The sequence below is a fragment of the Pituophis catenifer genome, unplaced genomic scaffold (genome assembly GCF_029215685.1).
Source record: "Pituophis catenifer annectens isolate HBS135680 unplaced genomic scaffold, rPitCat1.0.hap2 SCAF_14, whole genome shotgun sequence".
Classification (NCBI taxonomy): domain Eukaryota; kingdom Metazoa; phylum Chordata; class Lepidosauria; order Squamata; family Colubridae; genus Pituophis; species Pituophis catenifer.
In genome coordinates, this window is record NW_027256894.1 from 945,971 (window position 1) to 973,542 (window position 27,572).

General features: G+C 46.4%; 1 protein-coding gene across 4 annotated transcripts in view; it reads right to left on the reverse strand.

The window, feature by feature from the left end:
• LOC139324118 (transducin-like enhancer protein 3) overlaps positions 1 to 27,572 on the reverse strand; it is an 84,475-nt gene that overhangs the window by 41,817 nt on the left and 15,086 nt on the right. For all 4 annotated transcript variants that reach the window (XM_070953788.1, XM_070953787.1, XM_070953786.1 and 1 more), the window contains one exon: positions 432 to 494. In XM_070953788.1, the coding sequence (XP_070809889.1) occupies positions 432 to 494 (63 nt within the window). The remainder of the gene's footprint in view (positions 1 to 431; positions 495 to 27,572) is intronic.

A 27,572-nucleotide genomic window follows, 5' to 3' on the forward strand; every position in this document is an offset into this window, starting at 1 on the left:
ATCAGCAGCCAAGAAGCTGGCAGATGGGTCTTTGGGTCTTTGCCCCATGCGCACCTCATTCAAGAAAACCAGGCTATTAAGGGGCATATTGAAACCAGGCTGTCATCTGGCCTGGCACAGGAAACAGACCACGAGGACTGTGACAGGCTCAGGCAGCTTTGCAAGCAGGTGGCCTTAGAAGAGGGGAAAGTATTCCAAAGTATTTAGGTACAGAAGGGAGAGGACAGACGCTTGTCTCCAGGTGAAAGCAAACCTGTGCCCCTGGCATTCCTGCCACAGGCATGCTCTTGCCATGCTCCTTGGGTTGCGGGGGGGGGGCAGGAAAGATGCAGGAGGCAGATTTTGACAGTGGGGGCTATAAAGGGGCATCCCAAGTCCGGCTTAGACTTTCCGCCCTGCAAAGTCTCCCCGCATTCCAAAGAGTGTCTTACCTCTTGTGATAGAAAAGGCATGATCTGGGCGAGAATTGTGTTCAGTCTCTTGGCAATCTCTGTCTAAAAGTGTGAAGAGAAAAAGGAAAGAGAGAATGAATCGATTGACTGTCATTGGTGACTTTGTTTTTCAGAAGAAAAAAACTTCTGGAATCAGGATTTATAGAGACTCTGCAAGTACTTGAAAAACAAGAGCTTCTTTCCTCACAATGGAGTCACACTTCAACGAGTCAAACCTGGGATGGGGCATCATTCTCAGGTCCAGCTGCAGACTCCAGAAGCTAAAAATGTGCAAGCATCTAAACACACCTGCCCTCAGTCACAACCACCCTGCTGCTGGGCACAGGTGAAGGCAAAGGCCTTCCTCTGAAATGAGCCAAGTGGAGGTGCCTTCATCCAAGGAGGTCTGCATAAGCTAGAGAAAGTGGAGCCATTTGTGGAAGGCCTACAGCTCTGATGAAGCACCATCCTTGGAGCCATGTTGGAGGAGCAGAACTCCGTTGGAATAAATAACATCACACTACATATTCCTCCTGGGATTGCCTGCTGGGTTTCAAATTGGTCACTTCTTACAAGGCCCAACAACAGAGGCTCATCTCCCACTGCTCACAAAGCAGCCAACAAATAACAATAACATAATTTTAAAAAAATCAAGGTGGCTCTATTTTTATTAGTAAAAGTTGCTCTAATTAGAATAACCATAAAGGTAAAATAAATAGTATGAATAAAATGGAAATGCATTTAAAATAGATACAGGTAGTCCTTGACATGACCACAATTGAGACCAATTCTTCTGTTGTTAAGCAAGGCAATCATTAAGTGACTTTTTGGCCCATTTTATGACCTTTTTTAGCCGCATTTTTATTTAAAAAGTTTTAACAATCATTACAACTTTCCCCCCAAGTACTGTGCCACTAAGAGTCTGGCTGCTGTTATTAAATTTAAAATCAACTTAGTCTCTATAACAGTACAATCTGTAATTATGCCTAACAAAAAGAACTGTGGAGTTCTTTTTGAGAATATTTTGAATAATCCACCATATTTTTATCCAAAATGCCTTAATTTTTTTACATGCCCACCATATATGATAATACGTGGCATCATCACATTCACATCTCCAACACTTAGGTTGCACACTTGGATACATACAGGCTAGCTTTTTAGGATCCAGATGCCATCTATAAAACATTTTATAAAAATTCTCTCTTAAATTTTGGGCTTGCGTGAACTTCACATTTCTAACCCATATTTTTTCCCATGTTTCCATCATTATTGATTCCTCAATATTTTGTGCCCACTTTATCATACAGTCCTTAACTAACTCCATTTCTGAATCTATTTCTACCAACACATTATACACATTATATTTACGAGACCGCCTTCTGCCACCAATAGCCTCCCACCGGCCAGTACGCTCGCACAGAGTGGGCCTCCTCAGGGTGCCGTCCGCCAGACAATGTCGGCTGGCGACCCCCAGGGGGAGAGCCTTCTCTGTGGCGGCGCCCACCCTCTGGAATAACCTCCCCCCAGAGATACGTACAATAATAGACCTCCGGATTTTTCGTCGGGCCCTGAAAACCTATTTATTTCAACTAGCTGGGCTGGCTTGAGTTAAATTTTAAATTGCTTCTAAATTGGGTTGTTTTAATTTACGGCCAAAATATTTAATTATTTTAAATTGCTTTTAAATTTTGTATGTTCTGTTTTTTACTCTGGCTGTTCACCGCCCTGAGTCCTATTGGAGAAGGGCGGTATAGAAATGGAAATAAATAAATAAATAAATAAATACATACAACCTTTTTGTGTGCATTTGACTTTGATCTCTAATCTGTTTTACCAAATTCTCATTTTGCAGAAAACCAATTTTCTGATCTTCTCTCCATCTAGCTTGCAACTGTACATATTGAAACCATGTTCAAATTGTCCTTTCTTCTCTTAGTTGATTCAAAGATTTTAATTGTAGTATACCTCTTTCCTTGTTAAGAAGCTCTTTATATGTAATCACATCCTGCCTTTGCTCTACACTTATATTCTCTATCGCGTGTCTGGGTATTGCCCACAATGATAACTTCTCGTTTAGTTTATACTTGTACTTTTTCCAGACACGCAATAGAGCATTCCTTAAAAGTCTTGTCCACTTTCTTATCATATAATAAATAAGCATGCCACCCGTAAACCAAATCATATCCCTCAATATTTAATATTCTTTCTTCTGTTAAATTCATCCAATCACTCATTGCTGATAGGACAGGTGCCTCATAATATAGTCTTAAGTTAGGCATTTTGAGACCTTCTCTTTCACTTATATCCTGCATTATTTTTTGTTTTATTCTCGGTCTCTTCCCTGCCCAAACAAAATTATTAATACCCTTCTGCCATATCTTCAAATTCTCATCTTTTTAAAGTTTTGGTATCATTTGAAAAAGAAACAAAAACTTAGGCAAAACATTCATTTTTACTGCTGCTATTCTTCCTAACAAGGATAATTGTAATTTTTTCCAGTTTTCCATCTCTCTCTGTATTTTTTGCCACAACGGATCATAATTATACTTAAATAATTTTGCATTTGATGTCATAATATAGACCCCTAAATACTTAACTTTTTTTACAATTTCAAATCCTGTTAGTCTTTCTAATTCTTTTTTTTGCTTTATAGTCATATTTTTAATTATCTTCGTTTTCCCTGCATTTATTTTAAATCCAGATACTTGTCCATATTGATTAATTATATCCATTAGACCAACAACCGACTGTAATGGTTGGGTTAAAGTAACAACCAAGTCGTCTGCGAATGCTCGTACTCTGTAGTCATACTGCCTAATCTTAATTCCACTTATTTTGTCCAACCCACGTATCTTATTTAACAAAAATTCCAAAGTCAAGATACTCTTCTGAAGAGATACTCTTCTGCGCATGCGCAAGATGGCGACTTGCCTGTGATCCCGGTGATCCTGGGGGGTGATTATGGCTCCAGGGGGCCTTTGGAGGGCTGAATTTCGATCGTTGCAGCCCTGGCCCAGCTGGAGGAGTGTTGGGGCTCTCCGTTGAGGGGTCTCCGGCTTCTGTGAGTGTCCTTGAGGCTCGCAGTGACCGTAGGACGGCGAGAGCGGCCCGAAGGAGGAGGGGCGGCAGCAGACTCTCTTGGCGAAGGTAGTTGGGCCAGGATGACGGCGTCAGCGCCGCGGCGGTGGCGGCGGTGCAGCACCCTCGCCGGGATCCTCGCCAGCCCAATCCGCCCTGGACATGTACTAGGGGCGGAGGGGGGGGCGAGGGGGGGGCGGGGAGGCTGGCGGCGGCAGCGACGGCGGTGCTGGCGGCGTGGAAATGGCGGCTGCCGGGTCAAGGAAGAAGCTGCCACAGTTTGGAGTGTGGGAGTGTCGGAGAGGTTGGCAGTTGCTGGCTTGCTTTGTTGGATCTCCTGGGCGACCGTGGGGCGTTATTTGGCCCCTTGGTCGTCCCAGAGGCCTCCATGAGGATTTATGGAGGCTGGGCGAGGCTGGACGAGGCAAGCAGCATGGTCCCAAGGAAGATCCGGGAGGGGTTGGGGAGAGCTGGACTATGACTGAGGGGTTTTCCCCCCTATGGCATTTGTTGCCTCTGCTCTCCTTTTTCACCCCCATCCCCCTGAATGTGGTGATGCCATGCCGTGTATGCCTGCTGAACAATCATCTCCGGGTCTAGATGTCATCTTGACCTCCCCGGAGGTAATGACGGTTATGATCTCCGCTGTCTGAGCCTCTCTGGACTATGTGGACTGACCTGACCCCATTCTTCTCCTCCGTTGAATGGAGGTTTACATCTGGGGATTCAAGTCTTGGTGGAGTGGGTCTATAGCTGCTGTCTCAACTCCGGCTTTTTGGACGATCGTGGTTGACCAGCCCCCGTGAGAGGAGGGCTGGGTCACCCTCTGCCGGACCGAAACAGCATTTTACTCCCGCCATTGCCGTGAGAGGGCACTGAGGTCTCACATGCTCCATTGGAACTCTATTGAAGCCTGGCATTTCACTCCTTCTGACTGTGATAACATCAAATTGGCCCCTGGTTATTGGCCATGGACTGTCACCTCCCTTTGATGTTTGATGTACTCAGTGAATGACCTTCGTGCCCTGCGAGACTCCCCCCTCTCGCAGGTCTGGCCCTCTTCGTTATCGAGGGCCTATCTTGATGACGGGCATTGGAGCCCCGAGAGATGGCATGCGGCTAAGAAGAGTTTGAGGGGTTTTTTAAGTGGGTTTTTTAGTGAGTTTTTAACAAAAATTTTAAGGGGTTCGGGGGGGATTAGGGTGGGTTCTGGGGGAAATCCACCGGGTTCAAGACCAGCCTTAGCGAAGGGCTGCGACATCAGGGACGTAGAACCGGAGGTCGGGGAGGGGGTTGGAGTTGGATTTGAAGAGGGCTGTTCCATCAGCATAGTGAGTGGGAGGGGCAGATATGGCGGAAGCTGGGGACCATATCATGTGCGGGGAATGCGCACTCGCTATCTTAGAGCGATTGCGCATTCCGGTCCCCAATGCTTTTCTTGTTCCCCAGGTTGTCCAGATTCTCAGGGCCAGAGCCTCCGGCTGATGTTGTGCAACGCCAGGTCCGTTGTTAATAAAGCCCCCCTCATCCACGATCTTATTCAGGAGGGGGAGGCGGACCTGGCGGGCATTACGGAGACCTGGTTGGGCCAGGAGGGGGGAGTCCCCCTCGTGGATATATGCCCACCAGGCTTCCGTGCATTTCATCAGCCGAGGGCTCAGGGCAGGGGCGGGGGGGTGGCGGTTATTATAAAGGAAGGTCTGGATCCAAGGGAGACCACTGTTCCACAGATAGCCGGATGTGAGTCCCTCTTTGTGAAGTGGGGTCGTGGAGTACAGATGGGCCTGTTGGTCACGTACCTGGCTCCCTGCCACGTGGCAACGGCCCTGCCCGAGCTCCTTAACGTTATAGCCGAGGTGGCGGTGGACACCCCCAGACTTGCCATCATGGGGGATTTCAACCTGCCATCTATCGGTGAAACGTCTGAGGTGGCTCGAGAGTTCATGGCTTCCATGACGGCCATGGACCTTACTCAGTTAATTCATGACCCCACTCACACAGGAGGACACACTCTGGACTTAGTTTTTATCTCTGGTCAGTGGTTGAGTGGCCTTGATATAGGGGATATAGCCATCGAACCCTTGTCATGGTCTGACCACTCGCTCCTTCGACTGGACTTTCTAACCGCTGCACCCTGCCGCAGGGAGGCGGGACCGACCAGGTGGTTCCGCCCCAGGCGCCTGATGGACCCTGATAGGTTCCAGATGGAGCTTGGGCCATTTCCTGAGATCCTGGCTCATGACTCGGCTGAAGACCTGGTGGCCGCCTGGGATAGTGCGGCTGCCGGGGCCTTGGACCGAGTCGTGCCTTTGCGGCCTCTGACCCGGCACCGAACTCACCTAGCTCCTTGGTTTTCCGAGGAGCTTAGGGAGATGAAGCGCCGGAAAAGACGCCTGGAGAGTAGTTGGAGGACCAGCCGCTCCGAACCTGACCGAACACTGGTGAGGTCTCATATTAAGACCTACCTAGTGGCGATAAAAGCGGCGAAAACTAGCTATTTTGCTGCTCTTATCGCGTCATCAGATAATCGCCCAGCCGCCCTGTTTAGGGTGACCCGCTCCCTCCTCCATCTGGAAGTGCGGGATGACCCCTTGCAGGGTCGAGCTGAGGATTTTGTGCAGTATCTGTATGACAAAATCGCTGAGATTCGGGAAGGGCTGGCCTCTGACTGGGTATGTCCAGACGGGATGACTGAGACAGGTCTTGAGAGTGTTATCTGGGGGGAGTTGATCCTGTGGCTCCCGAGGACATGGACAGGGTCCTGGGACGGCTGAACGCGACCACGTTTATTGGACCCGTGTCCCTCCTGGTTGGTACTGGCTTCCCGGGAGGTGACACGAGGCTGGCTCCAGAAGATTGTTAACGCTTCTTTGGGTGAGGGGGTCCTGCCGGCCGCTTTGAAAGCGGTGGTGAGGCCCCTCCTCAAGAAGCCTTCTCTGGATCCGGCTGTTTTGGCTAACTATCGTCCAGTCTCCAACCTTCGCTTCATTGCGAAGGTTGTTGAGAGTGTGGTGGCGCAACAGCTTCCCCGGTACCTGGATGAAGCTGTCTATCTAGACCCGCTCCAGTCCGGCTTCCGGCCTGGACACAGCATGGAAACGGCATTGGTCGCATTGGTGGATGATCTCTGGAGGGCCCGGGATAGGGGTTGCTCCTCTATCCTGGTCCTGTTAGACCTCTCAGCGGCTTTTGATACCATCGACCATGGTATCATGTTGCACCGGTTGGCGGGGTTGGGGGTGGGAGGCACCGTTTTGCGGTGGTTCTCCTCCTACCTCTCTGACCGGTCGCAATCTGTGTTGACAGGGGGGCAGCGGTCGACCCCGAGGCACCTTGCTTGTGGGGTGCCACAAGGGTCGGTCCTCTCGCCCCTTCTGTTCAACATTTATGTAAAGCCGCTGGGTGAGATCATCCGTGGCTTCGGGGTGGAGTTCCATCAGTACGCTGATGACACCCAGCTGTACATCTCCACCCCAGGCCACCCCAATGATGCCCTTAAAGTGATGTCCCAGTGCCTGGAGGCCGTGCGGGCCTGGATGGGGAGAAACAGGCTCCAACTCAACCCCTCCAAGACCGAGTGGCTGTGGCTTCCGGCGTCCCGATATAGCCAGCTGACGCCATCGCTGGCTATTGGGGGCGAATCACTCGCCCCCACGGAGAGGGCTCGTAACTTGGGCGTCCTCCTGGACGCACGGCTGTCGTTAGAAGATCATTTGGCGGCCGTGGCCAGGGGGGCTTTTTATCAGGTCCGCCTGATACGCCAGTTGCGCCCCTTCCTAGATCGGGACTCCCTACGCACAGTCACTCAGGCACTCGTCACTTCCCGCCTGGACTACTGCAACGCTCTCTACATGGGGCTCCCCCTGGGGTGCACCCGGAGGCTCCAGCTGGTCCAGAACGCGGCCGCGCGGGGGATTTTGGGGGCGACGAGGCGCTCCCACGTGACACCTCTCCTGCGCGAGCTGCACTGGCTCCCGGTGGTCTTCCGGGTGCACTTCAAGGTGTTGGTGACCACCTTTAAAGCGCTCCATGGCTTAGGGCCGGGGTACCTACGAGACCGCCTTCTGCCACCAATAGCCTCCCACCGGCCAGTACGCTCCCACAGAGTGGGCCTCCTCAGGGTGCCGTCCGCCAGACAATGTCGGCTGGCGACCCCCAGGGGGAGAGCCTTCTCTGTGGCGGCGCCCGCCCTCTGGAACAACCTCCCCCCAGAGCTACGTACAATAACAGACCTCCGGATTTTTCGTCGGGCCCTGAAAACCCATTTATTTCAACTAGCTGGGCTGGCTTGAGTCAAATTTTAAACGGATTTTAAATTGGAATGTTTTAATTACGGCCAAAATTATTTAATTATTTTAAACAGTTCTTTTTTAGATTTTGTATGTTTTGTATGTATGTCTTGTTTTTACTTTGGCTGTTCACCGCCCTGAGTCCTACATTGGAGAAGGGCGGTATAGAAATTTAAACAAATAAATAAATAAATAAATAAGATAAATCCTCTTCTAAATCCTTCCTTTTTTTTCCTGTTTGCGTCTATATTTATTATTCAAATATATCAAAATGCCTCTCATATATGCTTTACTTGCATCCCAAAACCATTTCCATAGATGTACCCTTATACATATTTATGATAAAAAATTCTTTCATAAATTTTTTACATTCTTTTACATTTTCCTCATATCTAAACACATTTTCATTTAACCTCCAAGACCTCTTAGATCCCCTTCTATACTCTAATTCCATCCAAACTGGACTGATCTGTTAAAACTCTTGGACAAATCTTTGTCTTCTTCACCCTGGAAAAGAGATCATTTGTAATTAATATAAAAACAAACCTGGAGAAAGATTGATGTCTATCAGAAAAAAAGGTAAAGTCTTTTTCTTCAGGGTTTCTCTCTTGCCAGATATCTCTCAGCTCCATATCCTCCATCATTTCAAAAAACAATTTTGGTAATCTGGCACGCGTTGAAATGTTCTGCAAGAGCCCCTTCTTATCTTTTTTAGTGTCCAAAACTCCATTCCAATCACCCAATAAAATACACGATTTATAGTCCCATTGTAGTAACTTGGAATGTAAAAGCTTATAAAATTTTTCCTGTTGTTGGTTCGGTGCATAGACTCCAATTAAAAGTATTTTTTCTCCTTTTATTAAAAGTTCAATTGCTATAAATCTTCCTTGATCATCTGCTTCAATTAATTTGGCAATTAAGTCTTTTTTAGGTATATAACTATACCATTCTTCTTCTCGGGAACAGATGCAACAAAATGTATACCTAACCTTGCATTTATTAAGTACTTTTGATCTTTACTTCTAATATGAGTCTCTTGTAAACAAATTACATCATTTTTAAACTGTTTCAAATAATGAAATATTTTTCTCCTCTTTTGTGGTGAATTTAGGCCATTAACATTCCAGGTCAAAAATCTAGTTGCCATTCTTGGCCCCCTGAAGCATTTGGAGCATATGCTGGAAATCTCCATGCATTTTACTTTTTGGCCTTGCTCCTCTCACTGCTTCTGTTTTTGTAGTATCTTGAATCATTTGAAGTTGCTGCACTCTTAATTCTTCTTGACGCTTGGCTGCCGCTCGAGTCTGTCTTTGATCTTTAGGTTCTTCTATCTCCAAAGCTTGAACAGTAGTCGAAAATTGTATTAATTCTTGAATAATCAAATCACCCTTTTGGGCCTGTGCCAACAATTCTTCTTTCTCCCCCTTTCTTGCCCCCTCTATTTCCATCTTCCTTCTAGCTTCCTGGGCAGGCATCCAGCCTTTAATACATTGGTATAGAAATCTCTTGCCTTCCACACGGAATTGAGATGATATCTTTCTCCTGAATAATTCACCACTAGACCAGCTGGAACGTCCCATCTATACTGTATCTGACGGTTTCTCAGTTCTTCCACCAGAAAGGCATAATCTTTTCTGGCTCTCAACATTTTGGGGGGAATTTCTTTCAATGTTAAAACCTCCTGCCCCTGCACTTGAAGTTTATTTTTAAAAGTGACTTGTAGGATTTCATTGTGTAGTCTCCTTGTTGTAAAATAAACTACATTGGTAGATGTTTCTGTCTGGCCACCCATGAATTGACACGATAAATTTTGTCAATTTGCCATTCAAAATTTGCTTTTTGATCTCCCATTATCTGTGCAAATGCTTCTGAAAAGATCTCTCTCAAATTCTCATGCTTATTTTCCTTGAGGCCTCTTATTCTCAGAGCAAATTCCATGTCTCTATATTGTATCATCACATCAGCCTCTGCTCTTTCCATCTTGTCCTGGATCTCCCCCATTTTATTTTCCAAGTTCTCATTAGACTGCTTAATTTCTTCCACTTTTTCATCTATTGCTTCAATATGTCCTGCCAACCATGATATTATCTTCTCTAATTTCTTGGTTTCGTTTTTGAATAGTCTCTTTGACTTGAGCTATCTCTTCAGCAACCTCTCGAGTTTGCTCCTGAAACATTGAAGCAATTTTTTTTTCTGTAACAGAGGCTTGTGTTTTGAGGGCTTCCTGCAACATTTCAAATCTTAATATTGTTGGTTCCGTTGGAACAGAGAGAGATTGCAATCTGGACGTTTGAGCTGGTGAAGTCCCAGCACTTTTGGGGACAATAGCTTTAATTTGTTTTGAAGCCATTTTTAGTTTCCAATTTAAATTTAATCAGCTGCCAGAACAATAAATCCACCAAATCCAGAAATCAGTCTTTAAATAATATCAATCCTTTTTTTAAAAATCACTGCTATAATCTTTGATCTTCTCCTTTTTTTTAAAGCACAAATCTCTAATTTTGAACAGGGGCTGCCAACACTAAAAGAAACTTCCTTTTTAACTTTCGCTTTCACACCCCATTAAAGCTCAATCGCCATCTTGGTTTCACTTTCTCCCCTTAATAAGTCAGAAGGAAGTAATACACATTTGGAGTTAAAGTTCAGTACTTGCAGATCTAATCTCTCCTGAGTTTGCTCAGCCTGCTTCCGAATGATGTTTATTCCAAGCGTTGTTTGCAGGGGTGGTCGCAGTGTCTTCTTCTGCTTAAAGCAGAAACGTCCCGGATCCGGAGCTCTGTTGGGCTTCCAGGGAGCTCTCACCCAGAATTGTTCCTGGGGCTCCTTGGGGAGCTCTACCTACGCCCGTCTGCTCTCTTCCTCCCCTTTTCCCGGGGAGAAAGTTTCCAAGCCGCTAGACAGCTGATTTGCGCTGTTCTAGTGGCTTTACGAGATCGCGGGGCTGGCGCTCAAGAAAAGAGCGTCCTCGGTGCCTGAGGTGCCACCGGAAGTCTTTAGCCGCATTTGTTAAGCAAATCACTGCACTTAAGTGAATTGTACAGTTGTTAAGTGAATCTGGCTTCCTCCGTTGATTTCGTCAGCTGGAAGCCAGCTGGGAAGGTTGCAACTGGTGATCACATGGCCCTGGGACAGGGCAATTGTCATGCATACATGCCAGTGGCCAAGTGCCCGAATTCTGGTCATATGACAATGGTAATACTATAGTGGTAATAAATGTGAAAATGGTCATCAATCATTTTTTTCAGTGCGGTTGCATCTGAATGGCTGATGTTGGAGAAAGACCATCCTATTCAGGAGGACCACTAAAGCGGGGAATTAATCTGGACTCCTTACATAAAGACAGGAAGGCAAGGTCTGACCCCCCCCTTCCTAATCTTTAGTCTTTCCCAGGCAGAAGCTGCCAGTCTGGGAAAATTCCTGTGAAGTAGGCATAGTACAATAGAATAGCTAGTTTGGACTTTACCATGAGGGTCTAGTTGTTCATGCCTGACACTTTCTACCAAGGGCTCCTGTGGAAGATGTTTGCCTCCTGCTCAGTCTCTGCCAGCTGCCTGGCCACAAGAAGGCGCAAAAGCTAACTGTCGGTCAAGACTGGGACATCTTCACCAGGAAGACTCGGGAACTCAACTGATTCAGATTCTGTGTAGTTTGATCTCTTCCTCTCCTTCCCAAAAGCAAAACAATTGTGTGTCCATGGATTGCTCTGCAAAGCCATTAGGAAGGGAAGCGTATTCCCAGATGCAGAGAGGCTTGCATCTTTAATAATAATAATAATAATAATAATAATAATAATAATAATAATAATAATAATAATAATAATAATTTTATTTCTATACCGCCCTTCTCCCGAAGGACTCAGGGCGGTGTACAGCCTATTTAAAAACACAAACAAAACAATGATATAAAATTTAAAATAATTAAATAAATGGCTCAAATTTAAAACCCCAATAAATTTAAATACCCCAATTTAAAACTATTGTATTGATAGTCCGGCCTGGCGGAACAACAGGGTCTTCAATGCGCAGCGAAACACCCGGAGGTCAGATATCTTACGAATTTCCGGGGGCAGTTCATTCCACAGGGCTGGGGCTCCCAAATGGCTCTTTGTCATTGTCATGACTTTACCAGGTTTGCATTTCAATCTGCCCTCAAGGCAGCCCGATCATTAAAAACAGTGTTCCACCTTTAAGCAGTTAGAGGAAGCTTAAACAATTTGCTCCACAAGCTGAAACTGTTGCAGAGAAGCACACAAAGGCCTCAAATCCATTCATTTCTGAGAAGGATTTAGACACACTTTCATGTGGCTGTTATGGAAGCTTCCTTCCCAAAAGGTTGTGATTTTCCATAGATTTGGGAAATGCCCCCCCTCCTTTCAGACTGAAGGGAGACTCAGGTGCCAAAGCCAGAGGAGTCCTGAACAGGCATCTTGAACAGGAGCCTTATCCCAAATGGACCTTCACTCATCACCCTCTGGTTTCCATGCCACATCCACCTAATCCCCATCAGAGGATAACCAATTGCTCTTTGATGGACTGCAGCAAAATCACTTGACTAAACCAGCTCATTAAGCCATGTACACTGGGGCTGCCAATCACTGGGAGGTCAGGTTGGGAAGAGGCAAGGAGAAGGAAAAGGTGTGTTCTGTCCCCCTTCCCCACACAGGCAAACACACAACCAGGCATGCCTACCAAGATTTTATTAAGCAATCAGACTAGAAACCCTTGCAGATAAGAGTTTTGGCAGTAAACTGCGAAATGCCTGCCAAGTCAGTTTTCACTCACAGTCAGCAAGAGAGAGTTTCTCCTCAGTCCGGTTCAGTAGCAAAAAGTAATCCACGAAGCCAGAATTGGCCAAGGTCCAATCCAAATATGCCCAAGCCAAATTTCAGGTAACGTGATGTGACTCTCAGATTTTTAACTTTGACCGTCACAAAGCCTGAAGAGCAATCACACCCACTTTTATTCCTTGTGGGGTGTGGCTCAGTGACTCAGCTCAATCTCTGGCCCTCCCATGCCTCTTTCGTTGCTGCGCACGCTTCTCCCTCCGACGCTGCCTGGGATCAAGCCAGGATTCATCATCCTCATTCCCTATCTGTTGTTGTTCTGATATGCTTTCCTCCTGGCATATCCCAGGCTGTTCCTCTTGGCCTTCGGATGGAACCTGAGGCACTGCCAGAGAGGAAGGTCCTGGAGAGGGAGGTCTTATCAGTTCCCCCCCTTCACCTTCTGAGTCCTCTTCCTCTGTTAGGACAGGCTCCGGAGTCGGGGTCACAACAAGGTGGCTCAGATCAAGCAGCTTGATGCCAGGTGGCTCTTGCTCCCTTGGGAGTCAGCTCTTCAAATGACACTCACACCAAATTGCTCTTTCTGCAGAGACGTCTTATAGCACCACCCAAATCCCGTGTTACCAGGAGGAAGGACCCCCAGAGAAATGAGAAAAGGCCTCATCACCTTCTCCTGAACAGAAATCTGGAAATCCAGGGCAACTTGCTCCCTGCCAGCTCAAGAGTACAGCTTTGCTTACAGTTGTCATTGAATGCAAAATATGTTAAATTTAACGCCCAGTTGTTCTTTCAAAGGCTCAGACCAAATACATGACTCTTGCCTGCAGGATGGGCCACCCCAAAAGGATCAGGAGCTTCACAACAAGAGCTACAAAACACAAGATTACAGTGCAACTGTCAAGATTGAATCGCTTTGCTTCTTGAAGTTGAAGTGCTTTTCAACTTGCCAATGAACCGGGGGGAGGGAAGGGAAAATGGAATGTGGAGAATGGATGCAGAGATCATGAGAGCATGGAAGGCATCAAGGTCACCGCTGAAGGTGCTTGAGAAAGAGATGGACTGTTCCCATAACAGAAGGACGTTTCATAATTGGATAATGTGATCACCCAGGTTTAACTGGGCAAGCATTTGCATGGGAAAACCAGAGCTGGTACCAACATGGTGTATCCAATGAAGTTTTACTTCTTCGAAGAGTGTTTCCTTGTTTTGGATTCACTAGTTGGACGGTTGACAGCAACCTGTAATTTTTGCCCAGTACCAGGAAAAAAAAAAAAACGTGAGAAAATATTCTTTTAAACCACACCAGTGACCAAATTCTTTTGGCAAACCCTAATCCAAAGCACTACATATATTGTACCTCACAGAGTGCAATACATTACTTTGTTCTCCTGCTTATGTGGAATTACAAAACAGTCAAGTTGGAGACGGCCATCAAATCTAACCTTCTGCTCATTCAGGAATCCAAACTAAAGCATCCCCAGCGAATGAGAGCCCACACCTCTCAGGCTGTGCTTATCTGTCAAAGTATGTCGTTTGTTTTTTTTAGTTAGAATCTGCACTCTTGTGATTTTTAGCTGTAATGTTGTGTCCTGCCAGAGAGAATGTAAGACCAGTCTTGGTCTTCTGTGTGTGACACTCTTTCAGGTAGCTAGCTCACTGAGGCCAGCTCCCACTGCCAAGTCGCTTCTGCCAACTCACCACCACCAAGTTGCTGCAGGACAACTTCACATGGGCGGCTGGAAGAAGAAAATGTTTCACTTCTCATCCAAGAAACTTGTTCATTTCTAACTCAGAGCTAAGCTAGAACTCAAGAAGCTTCTTGGATGAGAAGTGAAATGTTTAAAAAAAAACCCCAAGAAAGTCCGGTTACCTTTTGGAAAAGCACCTTTGAGACAATAACTTGGATGACTGAGAATCTCCACAGAGACTCACACACACATTGTTACAGTATATACATTGTTGAAATCCACACCATTCCCACCATCAGTTAAGGAAGTTACCAGATCAGAATATGAGACAAGATTAGTTTGGCAATATTTCTTTATGACAAATCCAGGCTGACTTTGGTAATTACCATATTTTTGGACTATAAGATGCACTGAAGTATAAGACGCACCAGGATTTCGAAGAGGTAAACAAGGAAAAAAAATGTTTTCCCTCCCTGGCCTCCAGGAGCACTCTGCAGGCCTCCCAAACCCTCTGCACGTCCAGTTTTTGCGAAAAATGGGCCCATTTTTCTCAAAAACAGGATGCGCAGAAGGTTTGGGAGGCTTGCAGAGTGCTCCTGGGGGCTGGGGAAGGCAAAAACGTGACGTGTTGGGGGTTTGGAAGTCCAAAAACGGGGCCTGTAGAGAGTTTGGGAGGCCTGTAGAGTGCTCCTGGGGGCTTGGGAGCGCAAAAAACTGTTTTTGCAAAAAAAGGGCCCATTTCTGGCCTCCCAAACCCCCCACATGTCACACTTTTGCCCTCCCCAGCCCCCAGAAGCACTCTGCAGGCCTCCCAAACCCTCTGTAGACACGGGCCTGTTTTTGGCAAAAATGGGATGCGCGGGGCGGAGTTTCAGAAGGCCAAAAAAGGCTGTTTCCGCTGTATAAGACGCACCAACATTTCCACCCTCTTTTGGGGGGGGGGGGGGAAGTGTCTTATACTCCAAAAAGTACAGTTTTTGTTTTACAGGTCTTTATAATGTGTTCCAGAAGGCATCAGCATCAGACTAATTGGTCTGCTGAATCTTCCTTCTTCCCTTTTTAGAATATTGGGGAAAAGGTTTGCTCTTCATCGGTATCACAGCGTTTAAGGATTACACATAAAGAGCCAGCCAAACGGTCAGCTATTTGCTTCAGTATTACAGGAAGTAATTCATCTGGTCCCAGAAACTGAAATTCAAAGTAAAGAGTGGTAACTTGATCATGTCACTCTTCAATCCTGCCCAAGTTTGTCTCCCAACAGATATTAAGGTAATTAAAGACTCTTTATCTTTGTAATACCCCCTGAAAGAACTGCAATTTCCTGCTGGAAGTGTTCCCCTTATGTGGGCAGGTGACAGAAGATACAAAGGTTGCCTGTTTCTTCCTTCACTTATTTCAACCCAGAGAAAATCTACATGCCTGCCAAATTCATTCACATGGCTTTTCCAGCAGGAATGGGTGAAGTTAACTTCCATCTACCATTTCTAGTGTTTCTGCTCCTTTTGAACAACTGTCTTTCATTCCCTGTATTCCATGGAATCACCCTCTCAGGTCTTCGCTTTGCCTGTTAAAATTATATTTGCCATTTTGTTCTCTTGTTCATGCCCCTTGCTCTTGGTGTTAGTGGAGAGACTTATACAGAACCTTGTCTTTATCTGAGGTCCCCAACTCAGGTTTTCATTCCTTCACATTTTATCCACCAAGTTGAGTTTCAGAGCTGTCCACTGCAACATAATTTGGCAAATTAGCAGGAAGCGGTACCTGATGTGATATTTTGTCTTGCCCCTGAACTTTATCCCTTAGGCATCCATTAAGAAAGCTGGTTCTTTTTCTTCGAGGACACAGATGCCCCTTCCCTGCTCTTTAGCATTTTTTAATTTATTTTTTATTTTATTTCCAATTTATATACCGCCCTTCTCCATGAGGACTCAGGGCGGTGTACAGCCAGAATTATTTATTTATTTATTATTTATTTATTTATTAGATTTCTATACCGCCCTACTCCCGAAGGACTCAGGGCGGTGCACAGCCAAACAATAAAAACACATACAATACAAAATTTAAAAAATAGAATAAAATCAAATTAAATAATTTTGGCCCTGACAAATTTAAAACCCCAAACTTTTAAAACCAATTTAAAATTGAATATATAAATACTAAAAGATATTTAAAATTTTAAAAATCTTTTATAAAAGAGGGGGAAAATTAGGCCAGGCCGGCCTGGTGAAATAGTAAGGTCTTTAAGGCGCGGCGGAAGGTGCGCAGATCCGGGATCCTCCGTATCTCTGGGGGGAGCTCGTTCCAGATAGTAGGTGCCCCCACAGAGAAGGCTCTCCCCCTGGGGGCCGCCAGGCGGCATTGTTTGGCTGACGGCACCCGGAGGAGCCCCTCTCTATGGGAGCGTACCGGCCGGTGGGAGGCTATTGGTGGTAGTAGGCGGTCCCGCAAGTACCCGGGTCCTAAGCCATGGAGCGCTTTAAAGGTGGTAACCAAAACCTTGAAGCGCACCCGGAAGACCACCGGGAGCCAGTGCAGCTCGCGCAGGAGAGGTGTTACATGGGAACGCCATGTCGCTCCCATTACCACCCGCGCAGCCGCACTCTGTGCCAGTTGGAGCCTCCGGGTGCTCCTCAAGGGGAGCCCCATGTAGAGAGCGTTGCAATAGTCCAGGCGGGAGGTGACAAGGGCATGAGAATTAAAAACCATGAAATACAAATATTAAAAACAATTAAAATATATATAAATTTGGCCCAAAATTAAAAATACAAACCAATTAAAACATTTAAAATTTCTTCTTAAGCCAGCCCGTCTTGCTGGAAAAAGTGGGTTTTAAGGGCACGGCGGAAGGCAATGCAACCTCTTGTCCCCAGGAACCTTGTTCTTCTGGACAAAACCTGTTTTACCCCTTAGGACTTGAAAACCATTTGTTTCTAGCTCCAGCCATACAGGATATTCTTCTGTGTCTGTTGAGATCACCTCCTTGCCCCACTCTTTACTAGGCAGCCTCCTGACAGAGAATTGCTTCTGCTGCCAATTCCAGCTATAGAATGTCCTTTCTTCGAACTCGTCTATCCTTACCCTTCTATCAGTGATACTGAGGCCATTTGCTGCTTCAGGCTTTCATCACGCCAAGTACAAACCTGTGAGTTAGAGGAAGGTGTGGGTTTCCTTACATTCCCTGATCAATTCCAGTCCAAAGACTCACGTTATTCCTCTTTATTCAGTAGAAAACAGTTACAATCAACCACACAGCGCAACGATAGAGTGGAACAGTCCAGGATCTGTTAAAGTATTTGGGATAGATGGCCATTCAGTCTCTGCCTGAAGATCTCCAATGAAGGGGAACATCTGAAGGCAGCCTTTTCTTCAGCCAACAGAACATACCCTGCTACTTTAAGAGTTCTTCACGACCCGCACTGCCTTGGCAGCCCTTCTCTGAACTATCCATTTGTTCTTGTCTCAGAACAGATCTCTCTTGCAGGAGCCTGGTGACTGAAAGCAACCAATGTATCATCTCTTTTGTTTTAAGCATCCCTTTCCCACCAGGAATTCCTCTTTTCTGTACACAGCAGCCACTGCAGCCCCCGTCCAAGCCTATTCTTTCCCTGGTCCTAGAGCCCGCAAGGCCCAGTACAGTTTAGCATCCTATATTTCTCACCAATCTTCCCCTATTTGCACCAAAGGCCTGAGAGGTAAGGTGCTGCTAAGGAAGACCGCAAGGTCCCTGGACCATCACTTGACTATCACATTCTGAAGCTTCTCGCCTCTGCTGGAAATACTGGATATTCCTCAAAGGCCTTCGTTGTGGCTTTTGTTCACTGCCTATTTCCCAACAAGTCTTAAAACAGTCTCAGAGTTAAGAGAGATGCAGCCATCTACCCAAGTGCCTCCAGTATTTGCTGAAAGCAGAATACTGTCTCTCTAAGCAGATGAAAATAAGTCCTTGAGCATCGGCAGTTCTCACTCAGGCAGACAATTAAGGGCACTTCCAGCTGTCTAGCACACATTCAAGTGCTCTCTCCTGTCAGACGCTCCACAGCATCTTGAAAGCTATTTGTGGTTGCAAGTCATCATGAGTAGGGTTGGAGAACCCTGCTGATGAGAATTACTCATAGGGAGTAATCTGCATGCAGACACAAGCAGATGTTATGGAGTTCCCAACTGCAGAGAAAAGAGGACCAACATGGAAACAAAAATGAGAAAACCAAGCCCAGATCAGCATGACTTGAGGCCATGGATCTGCAAGGACAAGATTTCTAAGAGCAGACACGGGGAAGGAAGAAGGCTATCTGATATACCCCCGGGCAGATTGCGAGAGGCTATGACTGATGGAGTGCACATATGGGGAGGGCACTTTTGCACAATTTTAGAACCTTAAGGCGGAGCAGTTTACTTTTGTTAAAGGATTCCTTCATATTTAAAATACATGTAACATCCCCACTCCTATGCAGTCGGAGCCCTTAGCTTAGGTAGCACTTTAATCAGCCTCATCAGTAAATGATCACCAGGATACCTGTACCAAATGATTAGGAATCTGATTTTCTTCTAGACCGGGTATCAGCAACCTGCAGCTCTAGAGCTACATGCGGCTCCTTGGGCTCTCTGCTGTGGCTCCCTGTCCCATCACTGGCTGGCCCCACCCCTCACCCTCCCCTCCCAGTCACTCCTCGCCTGGCCTGAGAAGGTAAGGGTGACGGCGGGGGTGGGTGGGTGGAGAAGCAGCCGGAGCTGATTCTCCAGCGCCTCACTCTTGCTGGTGCTTCTTCCGGCCCTTGTTGGTGCAGGGCGTGCCTCAGTCTCTTGGGGAAATGTGCAACCTGCTCTCTACCCCGAGACACTGGGCCGACCCGGCCGCAATCTACGCCAGCCTCACTAGCACGAGGGCTGGCAGGGTGGGAATGGGATCCAGGAGGATGGGATGACGGAAAAGGGGACGGCCCACAGTGCACAGCTGTGGCTTTAAGCTCAGGGCAGTGGGAAAGGGGGGCTGGCCCCATCGAACCTCGCACGCCCACCCCAGGATAGCCCTCTCCTATCTCCTACTCTCCCTCAGGCTTGCCCCACAGAAGCCACTCCTCTCCTCTCCTCTCCCTCAGGCTTGCTGCACAGAGGCCTCTTCTATCCTATCCTTCTCTCCCTCAGCCTTGCCCCACAGAAGCCTCCCCTATCCTACCCCCTGCTTGCTGCTGTGAAAGTAAAACTGAAACTCCTCTCCTTGTTTGCATATGGAACATATTTCTTTTCAGGTGGGGAGGGGAAGTAGAACTTGTAAGCATCAGAGGGCTGCTTGGAAAGTGAAACAGTATTTGCTGGGTGAGCAAGAAGGAGACAGGAAGGAGCCTGGCCGTGGCTTAGCTCAACTGTTCTGTAGTAAAGCTGCTTGCTGCTGTGAAAGTAAAACTGAAACTTAAACTCCTCTCCTCTGCTTGTGTTTTGCATTTGGAACAGATTTCTTTTCAGGTGGGGAGAGAGAGTAGAACTCCTTATTAGAGCGAGTTAATAATAATATAGAAAATAGTAATGCTCTGATGGTCATTTTGAAAAATCCTTTCTTAGTGCTCACCTAGAAGCCAAGAGGATACCTGGCAAATTTCAAGTTGGTAGGCTTTAATGTTCTGGACATTTTGTGATGATGTGTGAGTGGTATTTCGCTTTTATATATATAGAGAGAGATTGGCTGACTTGATTTACGCGGCCATCCAATCTCCTAGAATGACTCTGGGTAACATACACCGTACAATATGGATGGTGCTTTGCCTTTTCTCTCCTAGACTGCTCAAAAAATCCTATTAATAAAGAAGCATCTTTGATGCGTACCCCAATGTTCTACTCTGGTCTTACAGCACTTTACATAAAAATCCTCCCAATACAATCATAAAGATACCATCCTTGAATTAAGCTCAGAAATGGAAAATGGATTGCCTGAATATTAACAATAGCACTAGCACTTAAGACTTATATAGCACTTCATAGTGCTTTACAGCCCTCTCTAGCAGTTTTACAGTCAGCATATTGCCTCCAACAATCTGGGTTCTCATAATATCTGTTATTTCTCTGCCACTCAATCCCATCTAGCAAAGCATTACTAATATATCTGAATATATATGCATATAATGCATATTATATATATTATTATATATAATATATATGAAATGGTACAGTGTTTTCCCAAAAATAAGACCCAACCTGAAAATAATGGATGCTCATGAGCCCTACCCCAAAAATAAGCCTGTTAGGATCATTCAGCCCGAGATCCATTGCAACACATGACAGACATACTGAATTATAAAACAATATTAATATAAAGAAATATTATTGACATTAATACTTAAAATAAATGATAGTATAAATTATAAATAAGTATTTGTACATACCCAAGCGGACGGATGGGTGGCCAAGGATACTCTTGGGGTGGTGGGGCCTGCAAAGCCCTGATGCTGGTGGGGTGAGGTGGCAGCGGCACAGCAGTCGCAGGAGTCCTGTCCACTATCATGGCACCCTCCTCCAGGAGCAGCGTGGGAGCCAGGCCAGCCGCCACTGCCCCTCCCACCAGGGCCGGCTTCAGTGGCGACAGTGACCGGAACAGCCTCTTCCCCGTCTCACTCAGCAGTGGTAGCCAGCAGGGTGCCTCCTGCTGCCAATCCTGTTCCACCGCTGGTTGCCATGGCAGTGGTTGGGACTCCTGCCACTGCTGTGCTGCCGCCTCATCCTACCAGCATCAGGGTTCTGCAGGCCCTGCCACCCAACAGTATCCTTGGCCACCTGTTCAAATGGGGCCTGCGCAGAGGTAGGCCCGAGGGCGGCTGCAGCTGCAGGAAGGATGGAAAGGGCCCTTCGGGAGGCAATGAACTCCTTCCTGGTGGGGAAGGCTGGCCAAGACTGGCCGGCGCTCCACAGGGCAGGCTGCCTGTGTGCCCCGCTCTGCACTCCACCCCAGAAGTGGAATTGAAATTTTGCCTTCTCTCTGGAAGGGTGAAGCGACCAGAAAAGTGTTATTTTTCACCTGGCTCTTTCTGCCTTTCCGTTTCTTTTTCCTGGACAGACCTTTTTCTACACCTCACCTGCTTTCTCTTTTGCTTTGTCTTATAGGAGGCAGTGAGCGTGTGCAGGCCATGGCGTGGTGCTACCCCTGCCCTGCTCCCTGTCTCACCACACCTTGTGGCAGTGGCACAGGCCCACTGGATGCACTGTATAGTTACCTGCCCCATCGCAGCTGTGGGCAAGCAGACAGTGGGCAGGAATGGGTGGACGGCCGTGCGTGTCCGATGGGGGCTGGCCTGGCGATAGCAGTGCTCCCACTCACCTGCACCGTGTGGGCTTCGCAGCCCCAGAGTGCATCAGACAAAGGGCACCTTCAGCCACCACTTGCTCACTGCCTCCCATATATGGAAAAATAAGTCTTGCCCTCCCAAAATAAGCCCTAATGGGTCTTTTGGACCAAAAATAAATATAAGACCTGGTCTTATTTTCAGGGAAACATGGTATAAGGGTCTCCTGTCAGGTCTACCATCATCTCCTGCCATTCTGTTGGAAGGAGAGGCGGGGAGAGGAAGGCTTGATGGTATTTTTTGCATGCTTTTGTTGTAACTGTTTGGGAATTAGGGAGGAGGATTGTCTGCGGAAATGGAACAGACTCCATCCCAGCCTGGTTCCAAGGCCATTGTGCCTTGATAGTGAACCGTTATCTGCCTAGCACCTTGCAGTTCTCAAAGCAACCTTGTGGCATCACATTGGCTGCTGGTGAACTGGTCAGGAGGATGGGATTTGGGGAAACGGAAGAATTGCTTTGTGCTTTGCGCGGGACCTTCAGTTTTCACCTGACTTTGCTGCAACCATTTTCTCTCAGTAAAAGTTCCTTTGATTCAATGGAGTCAAGAGTTTTGCTTTCCTGAGGGATCAGCTAGGGCAGGTCCTTACATCTCCTGCTTGAGCAGGTGGTTGGACTAGAAGACTTCCAAGGTTCCTTCCAGGTCTATTCTGATTGATTGATCGATTGACTGACTGACTGATTGATTGATACTAATGCCCTGAAGGAGTTGATACTGCTCTGGAAGATGATCAAACAAACCTTATAATAATGACACCATACATTCCAGAGTTGTCAATTGGTCCACTTTCTTATTTAATGCAACAATAGGGAACAGTATTAAATGAAAGCTCAGGAATCCAGCAGCCAAAAAATGTAATACATTTATGTAAGAGACCATTATGGCCTTCCATCTTATATACAATAACCCTGAGGAACTCACAAAATGTCAGCCTTCAATGTAGTCTGAATAGGAAGCCAAAACTATGAATACTAATACTGTCTTGATGGTAAGTAACAGAATTACTGTAACAGAATTGTGCAAGTCTGAAAGTGTTTTTCCCCTCCCCTGCCTTTACTTCCCATAGAACTAGGGAGAGTCCCTTCTGAGATGCTTTCTCCACCCCTACTCTATCTTATCAGGCCATCGTCTAAGTCAGTGTTTCTCAATCTTGGCCATTGTATGAGCTTCAACCTCAATTTTCACCCTGAGAAATGCTGCTGTAGGTTGTGGCTCTTCCTCCCGTCTCCCCCAAGGTGATTCTCATAGCTTGTTACACAAAAGCAGAAATACCAACTTCAGAGAAACAACTCCCAGGGTTACAACACATTGTCCCTCCTCTGCTGGCATTTACTGGGCTCCAACCCCATGGTAGCCCAATGATAGTGCAGAACAGAGGCCCAGAGGCTAGACTGGACTCTCCAACAATGGGCAATTGTGCTATACAGGGCCTTGTGGCCAGGTTCTGAAATAGCAAACTTGGGTGCTCTAATTGTGTGCTCGAATTGTGCTCTAAGAATCTCTTGAATGTAATGTCCAATGGAGTGGGGGTGGGGGGGCTCCAGCATAGTTTGTTTAGTCATCCATCTCCAAAGAATCAAAGCCAATCAGATACCCATCCATCCATCAGGAAGGGCTCGGTTCCAGTAGGCATGTCTGCAGGGCACATAAAACTGCCTGAATTATTCTGGGACTCAATGCCCAGGAATTGTGTGCAGAGAAAGGGCAGCTGGTCACCTAAGAAGATGCTCGTTTATTCAAAACTTGGCTGAAAGGCCTACAGAATTTCATACTCCTATTAGGAGCCGATTTACTTGTTGAAAATCTGGACAAAAACTGGGAGAGGACGAGAAGGCAGCTTTTCATTAAGGCTGCTGTGCCCTTTAACTTTCATTTCACTCTCCTTGGCTGGGTTTCCTCAGCCAGCTTGTGTCAATTTCCCCAGAATCACAAGTAGTTCAAGGCAGTCAATTAACAGGCAGAGGCAACAAAATGAACAGTACATCACTTGAGGCGACTCAGATAATGAGAATTTTAGTTCACACTATTCTTATTCTCAAGGTGTTCTGCCCCAGCTCCGGATTTTCAAGGATATTGACACACACCAACGGTCCTTATAAAATTTATTAAGTAGCAAGAATAAACAAGATCAGCAAAGGTTGGCAACCAGCCCAGAAAACAAGATATGATAAACCAAAATACTCTGATAATAAATATGAGTTGTTTCTAGCAAGAAACTTACTAACGGTGTGTGACTTAAATAGGCTAAGGGAGTGGCCAATTATCCTCAAGCCTTACTCTCGAGGAGACCTCCTCCTCCTGAGTAGCCACTCCTGCCTTTTGGCAGCCCTGCGTGCTCGAGCACTGAGGAGAGGCTCCTCCACTTCGCTCTCTCCACTTGAAGGAGCCTCTGGAGGTTCTGAAGGCCCTGGCTGAGTCTCTGCCTCTGGCACCACATCCTCTTCGGCCTCCTCGCTGTCCGACGCGAGCGCCGGCTGTGCAGGCGGTTGGCATGACACCACACCAGCCTCGTCGGGATCAGCCACGATCTGCACAGGCTGCTGGCAGGCCACAACACAAGGCTTTTAACATGACGTATGTTCATTTCACATGCATACTAGCGATTCCCAAAAATCTCTCCTCATCCCCCCCAGAACCTATTTGCAGCCAAACATCCATAGCTGACCAAATTAAGTAACTGACCTTTTCTTTGAGGATGTGGTCAAGAAGAGCCATGGGAAATAAGCCAGGCTCTCAAGACTGGTTTCCTTTAATGGTTAGCCATATGCACCCCCTTTTGCTCCCAACAGCAGCCGAGGCACAACCTGAACGTTTTCTTTTAACTACATGGTTAACAGCTACGGAGGTTTCTCTGCTCTGCATTTGATTAAGAATGCTACAGAGTGAAGTCTAAGCACACAACCCTTGTACCCCAGCCGTATGGTTCTTCCACAGCCACCTTTGCTTGGATGGAACGGCAACCATGCTGCTGTCAGATCTAGCACACAATCTGCCAAACCTCCACGTCAACTACTGCCCAACAGCATCAGCCTCTTCTACAGTCTTACTCAAAGTCTTACTACGGTTGCCTGGTACTCCTGTCTTCAAGGGACGCCCAAGGACACTTTCTCGGAAGGACACTGGAGTCTCACCAGGCTTGCTAGTAGGCACAGAATTGCCGTGCATGCCTGATTCATCTGATTACAGCTTCATTTGGGAAGCTTGGAAGAATTTCAAAGGTTTCAAGTGTCCTCAATAACTAAACAAATTTCTTGTATCTGACAGGTACTGCACTACGCAAGACAATGCCAAGATGCCTGGTTTTTAAAAAAATTCTGAAGCCACATTGTACTGTCTTCTCTCCTCAGTCCCAATATTTGCCTCCAGGTTCAGTTCCTCAAGGTCAAAACCACTCAGTCACCGGATGGGTCTGAAGACAGAACTGTGTGTACTGGTTCAAGAAAGTCCAGCATAGCATTCAGGAAGAAAAAGACAAAAGCAAAGCCAGCACCACTAAAGATGCTCATTTGATGTCATCCAGCAATCTTTCCCCATTAAAAAATTGAAATGCCCTCCAGATACACCTGTAACAATCAACAAGGGAGCCAATGGCTCATCAAAAAGACAGTCATCCAAAACAAGCCACAGATTGAATGTGGACAACAGAAATAACCCCAACCTAATTTCCTTGCCCCAAATCTATCCATTATGTACCTATGGTACTCATGACAATAAATCAGCCTTCTTCAGTCTGGGACCTGAAATATGATGAAATCGTAATTCCCAGAGGCCTGAGCCAGTTGGGACTTCTGAGAATTATAATTGGCATCACTGGAAGGCATCCAGCTGGGGAAAACTGGCTACATTAATCTGTAGCTATCTACATCCATAGTAGCTTAGAGAAAAGGATCAGGTAACTTGAAGGTAAAACCAGAAAGCATCAGGTGCAACTAAGGACATCTATCTGACTGGATTGTGAAGGAGAAAGGCCAGAAATGATGGAGGAAAGAGCTCCATTTTTCACAAGTAGCCAATGTAGTTTGCATGTACCTTACAGAGAAAGCAGCTGACTCGGGGTGACAGGGGAAGCCTTCAGCAAGGACGGTGCCCTCCAATGCCTCCTCCCCTCTTTTGAGCAAGCTTCATCCCAGGGCTGCAGACTGGAGACTGGTCCTAGCATGCTTGAGCCATAGGCCAGGCTTTACTGTTTATTAAAAAAACATAGCCCTGCCTCCCTCCCTCCACATTTCAGCAGAATGGATCTCAATAACAATTCCTTTAAGTTTTACTTTCACAAGGGAGACTTCAGGCTCATCAAGGGAGAAAACTCCTCCCCTCGTTTTGCTCAAGGGAAGGCAGCCAAATAAGGGCGCTGGATGGGCTCTCCCCCCCCCCCCCCAAATTTCTCTCTCTCTAGAGGAGAGGGGACAAAGTCAATGTACATCTCTCTCCGGGAACTCACCTGCCTGCCCTAATGGTCAGGCAGTCTGGAGGCACCTTAAGTGGCTGGGGAAGAATGAGCAACTTCATTAATTCCTCAAACACAGGGTAATTTCACAGCCTTTGCTGTATGTCACATCATGCCAGTTTCTTTTCAAAGCCATCCTCTTTGCCAATACAGGACACATGCTTTACTCCTGACCACTTATAGCACAGTGCTCTTCCACTATTTCCAACCAAATAGTAGTGAAAAGTGTTTTCTTATGACAAGCAATTGGCCCCTCACTTTTGACTACTTAATAAAAATAATGATGATGAATCTGCATACAGATGGGAGGTTGAACAACTAGCCTCGTGGTGCGACCGGAACAATCTGGAACTGAACACACTCAAAACCGTAGAAATGGTAGTGGACTTTAGGAGAAACCCTCCCATATGACCACCACTTATAATACTAGACAACACAGTATCAACAGTAGAGACCTTCAAATTTCTAGGTTCTACCATATCGCAAGATCTAAAATGGACACCTAACATCAAAAACATCATCAAAAAAGCAAAACAACGTTCTTTCTGCACCAACTCAGAAAGCTCAAACTGCCCAAGGAGCTGCTGATACAGTTCTACAGAGGAATTATTGAGTCCGTCATCTGCACCTCTAGAACTGTCTAGTTTGGCTCTGCAACCCAACAAGATAGACACGGACTTCAGAGGATAATTAGAACTTCAGAAAAAACAATTGGTACTAACCTGCCTTCCATTGAGGACCTGTATACTGCACGAGTCAAAAAGAGGGCTGTGAAAATATTTACAGACCCCTTGCATCCTGGACATAAATTGTTTCAACTCCTACCCTCAAAACGACCCTATAGAGCAGTGGTTCTCAACCTTCCTAATGCCGCGACCCTTTAATACAGTTCCTCATGTTGTGGTGACCCCCAAACAGGGGTGGGTTCTAATTTTTTTTACTACCAGTTCTGTGGGCGTGGCTTATTTTGTGGGCGTGACTTGGAGGTCATATGACTGGGTGGGTGTGGCTAGCTGGTCATGTGACCGGGTGGCCATGGCTATGTGTATAGGGACTACTCAGAGGGCTGAAAAAAGTCATTTCTGACAGGTCCTCGCACTTTTGACTGGTCCTCACACTTATGACCATCCTCACATTTATGCCTGTGCAGCTTTCTTAACAACCATGTCACTCATTTCACAACTGCTTCTTTTCACCATGGTGATAAGATAGGGCAAAAAACATAAAATGTGAGGATAGTCGTAAATTCGAGATCTGGTCAAAAGTGCGAGGACCAGTCAAAAATAACTTTTTCAACCCTTTGAGTAATCCATATGCACAACAGGACTACCCAGAGGGCTGAAAAAAGTGATTTCTGACAGGTCCTCGCACTTTTGACCGGTCTTCGCACTTATGACTGGTCATCATTTATGCCCATTGTAGCATTCTTAACAACCATGTTTATCTTGGAATGTGAACGGATTGAACTCACCACAGAAAAGGAGGAAGATATTTCATTATTTGGGACAATTTAATAATGATGTTA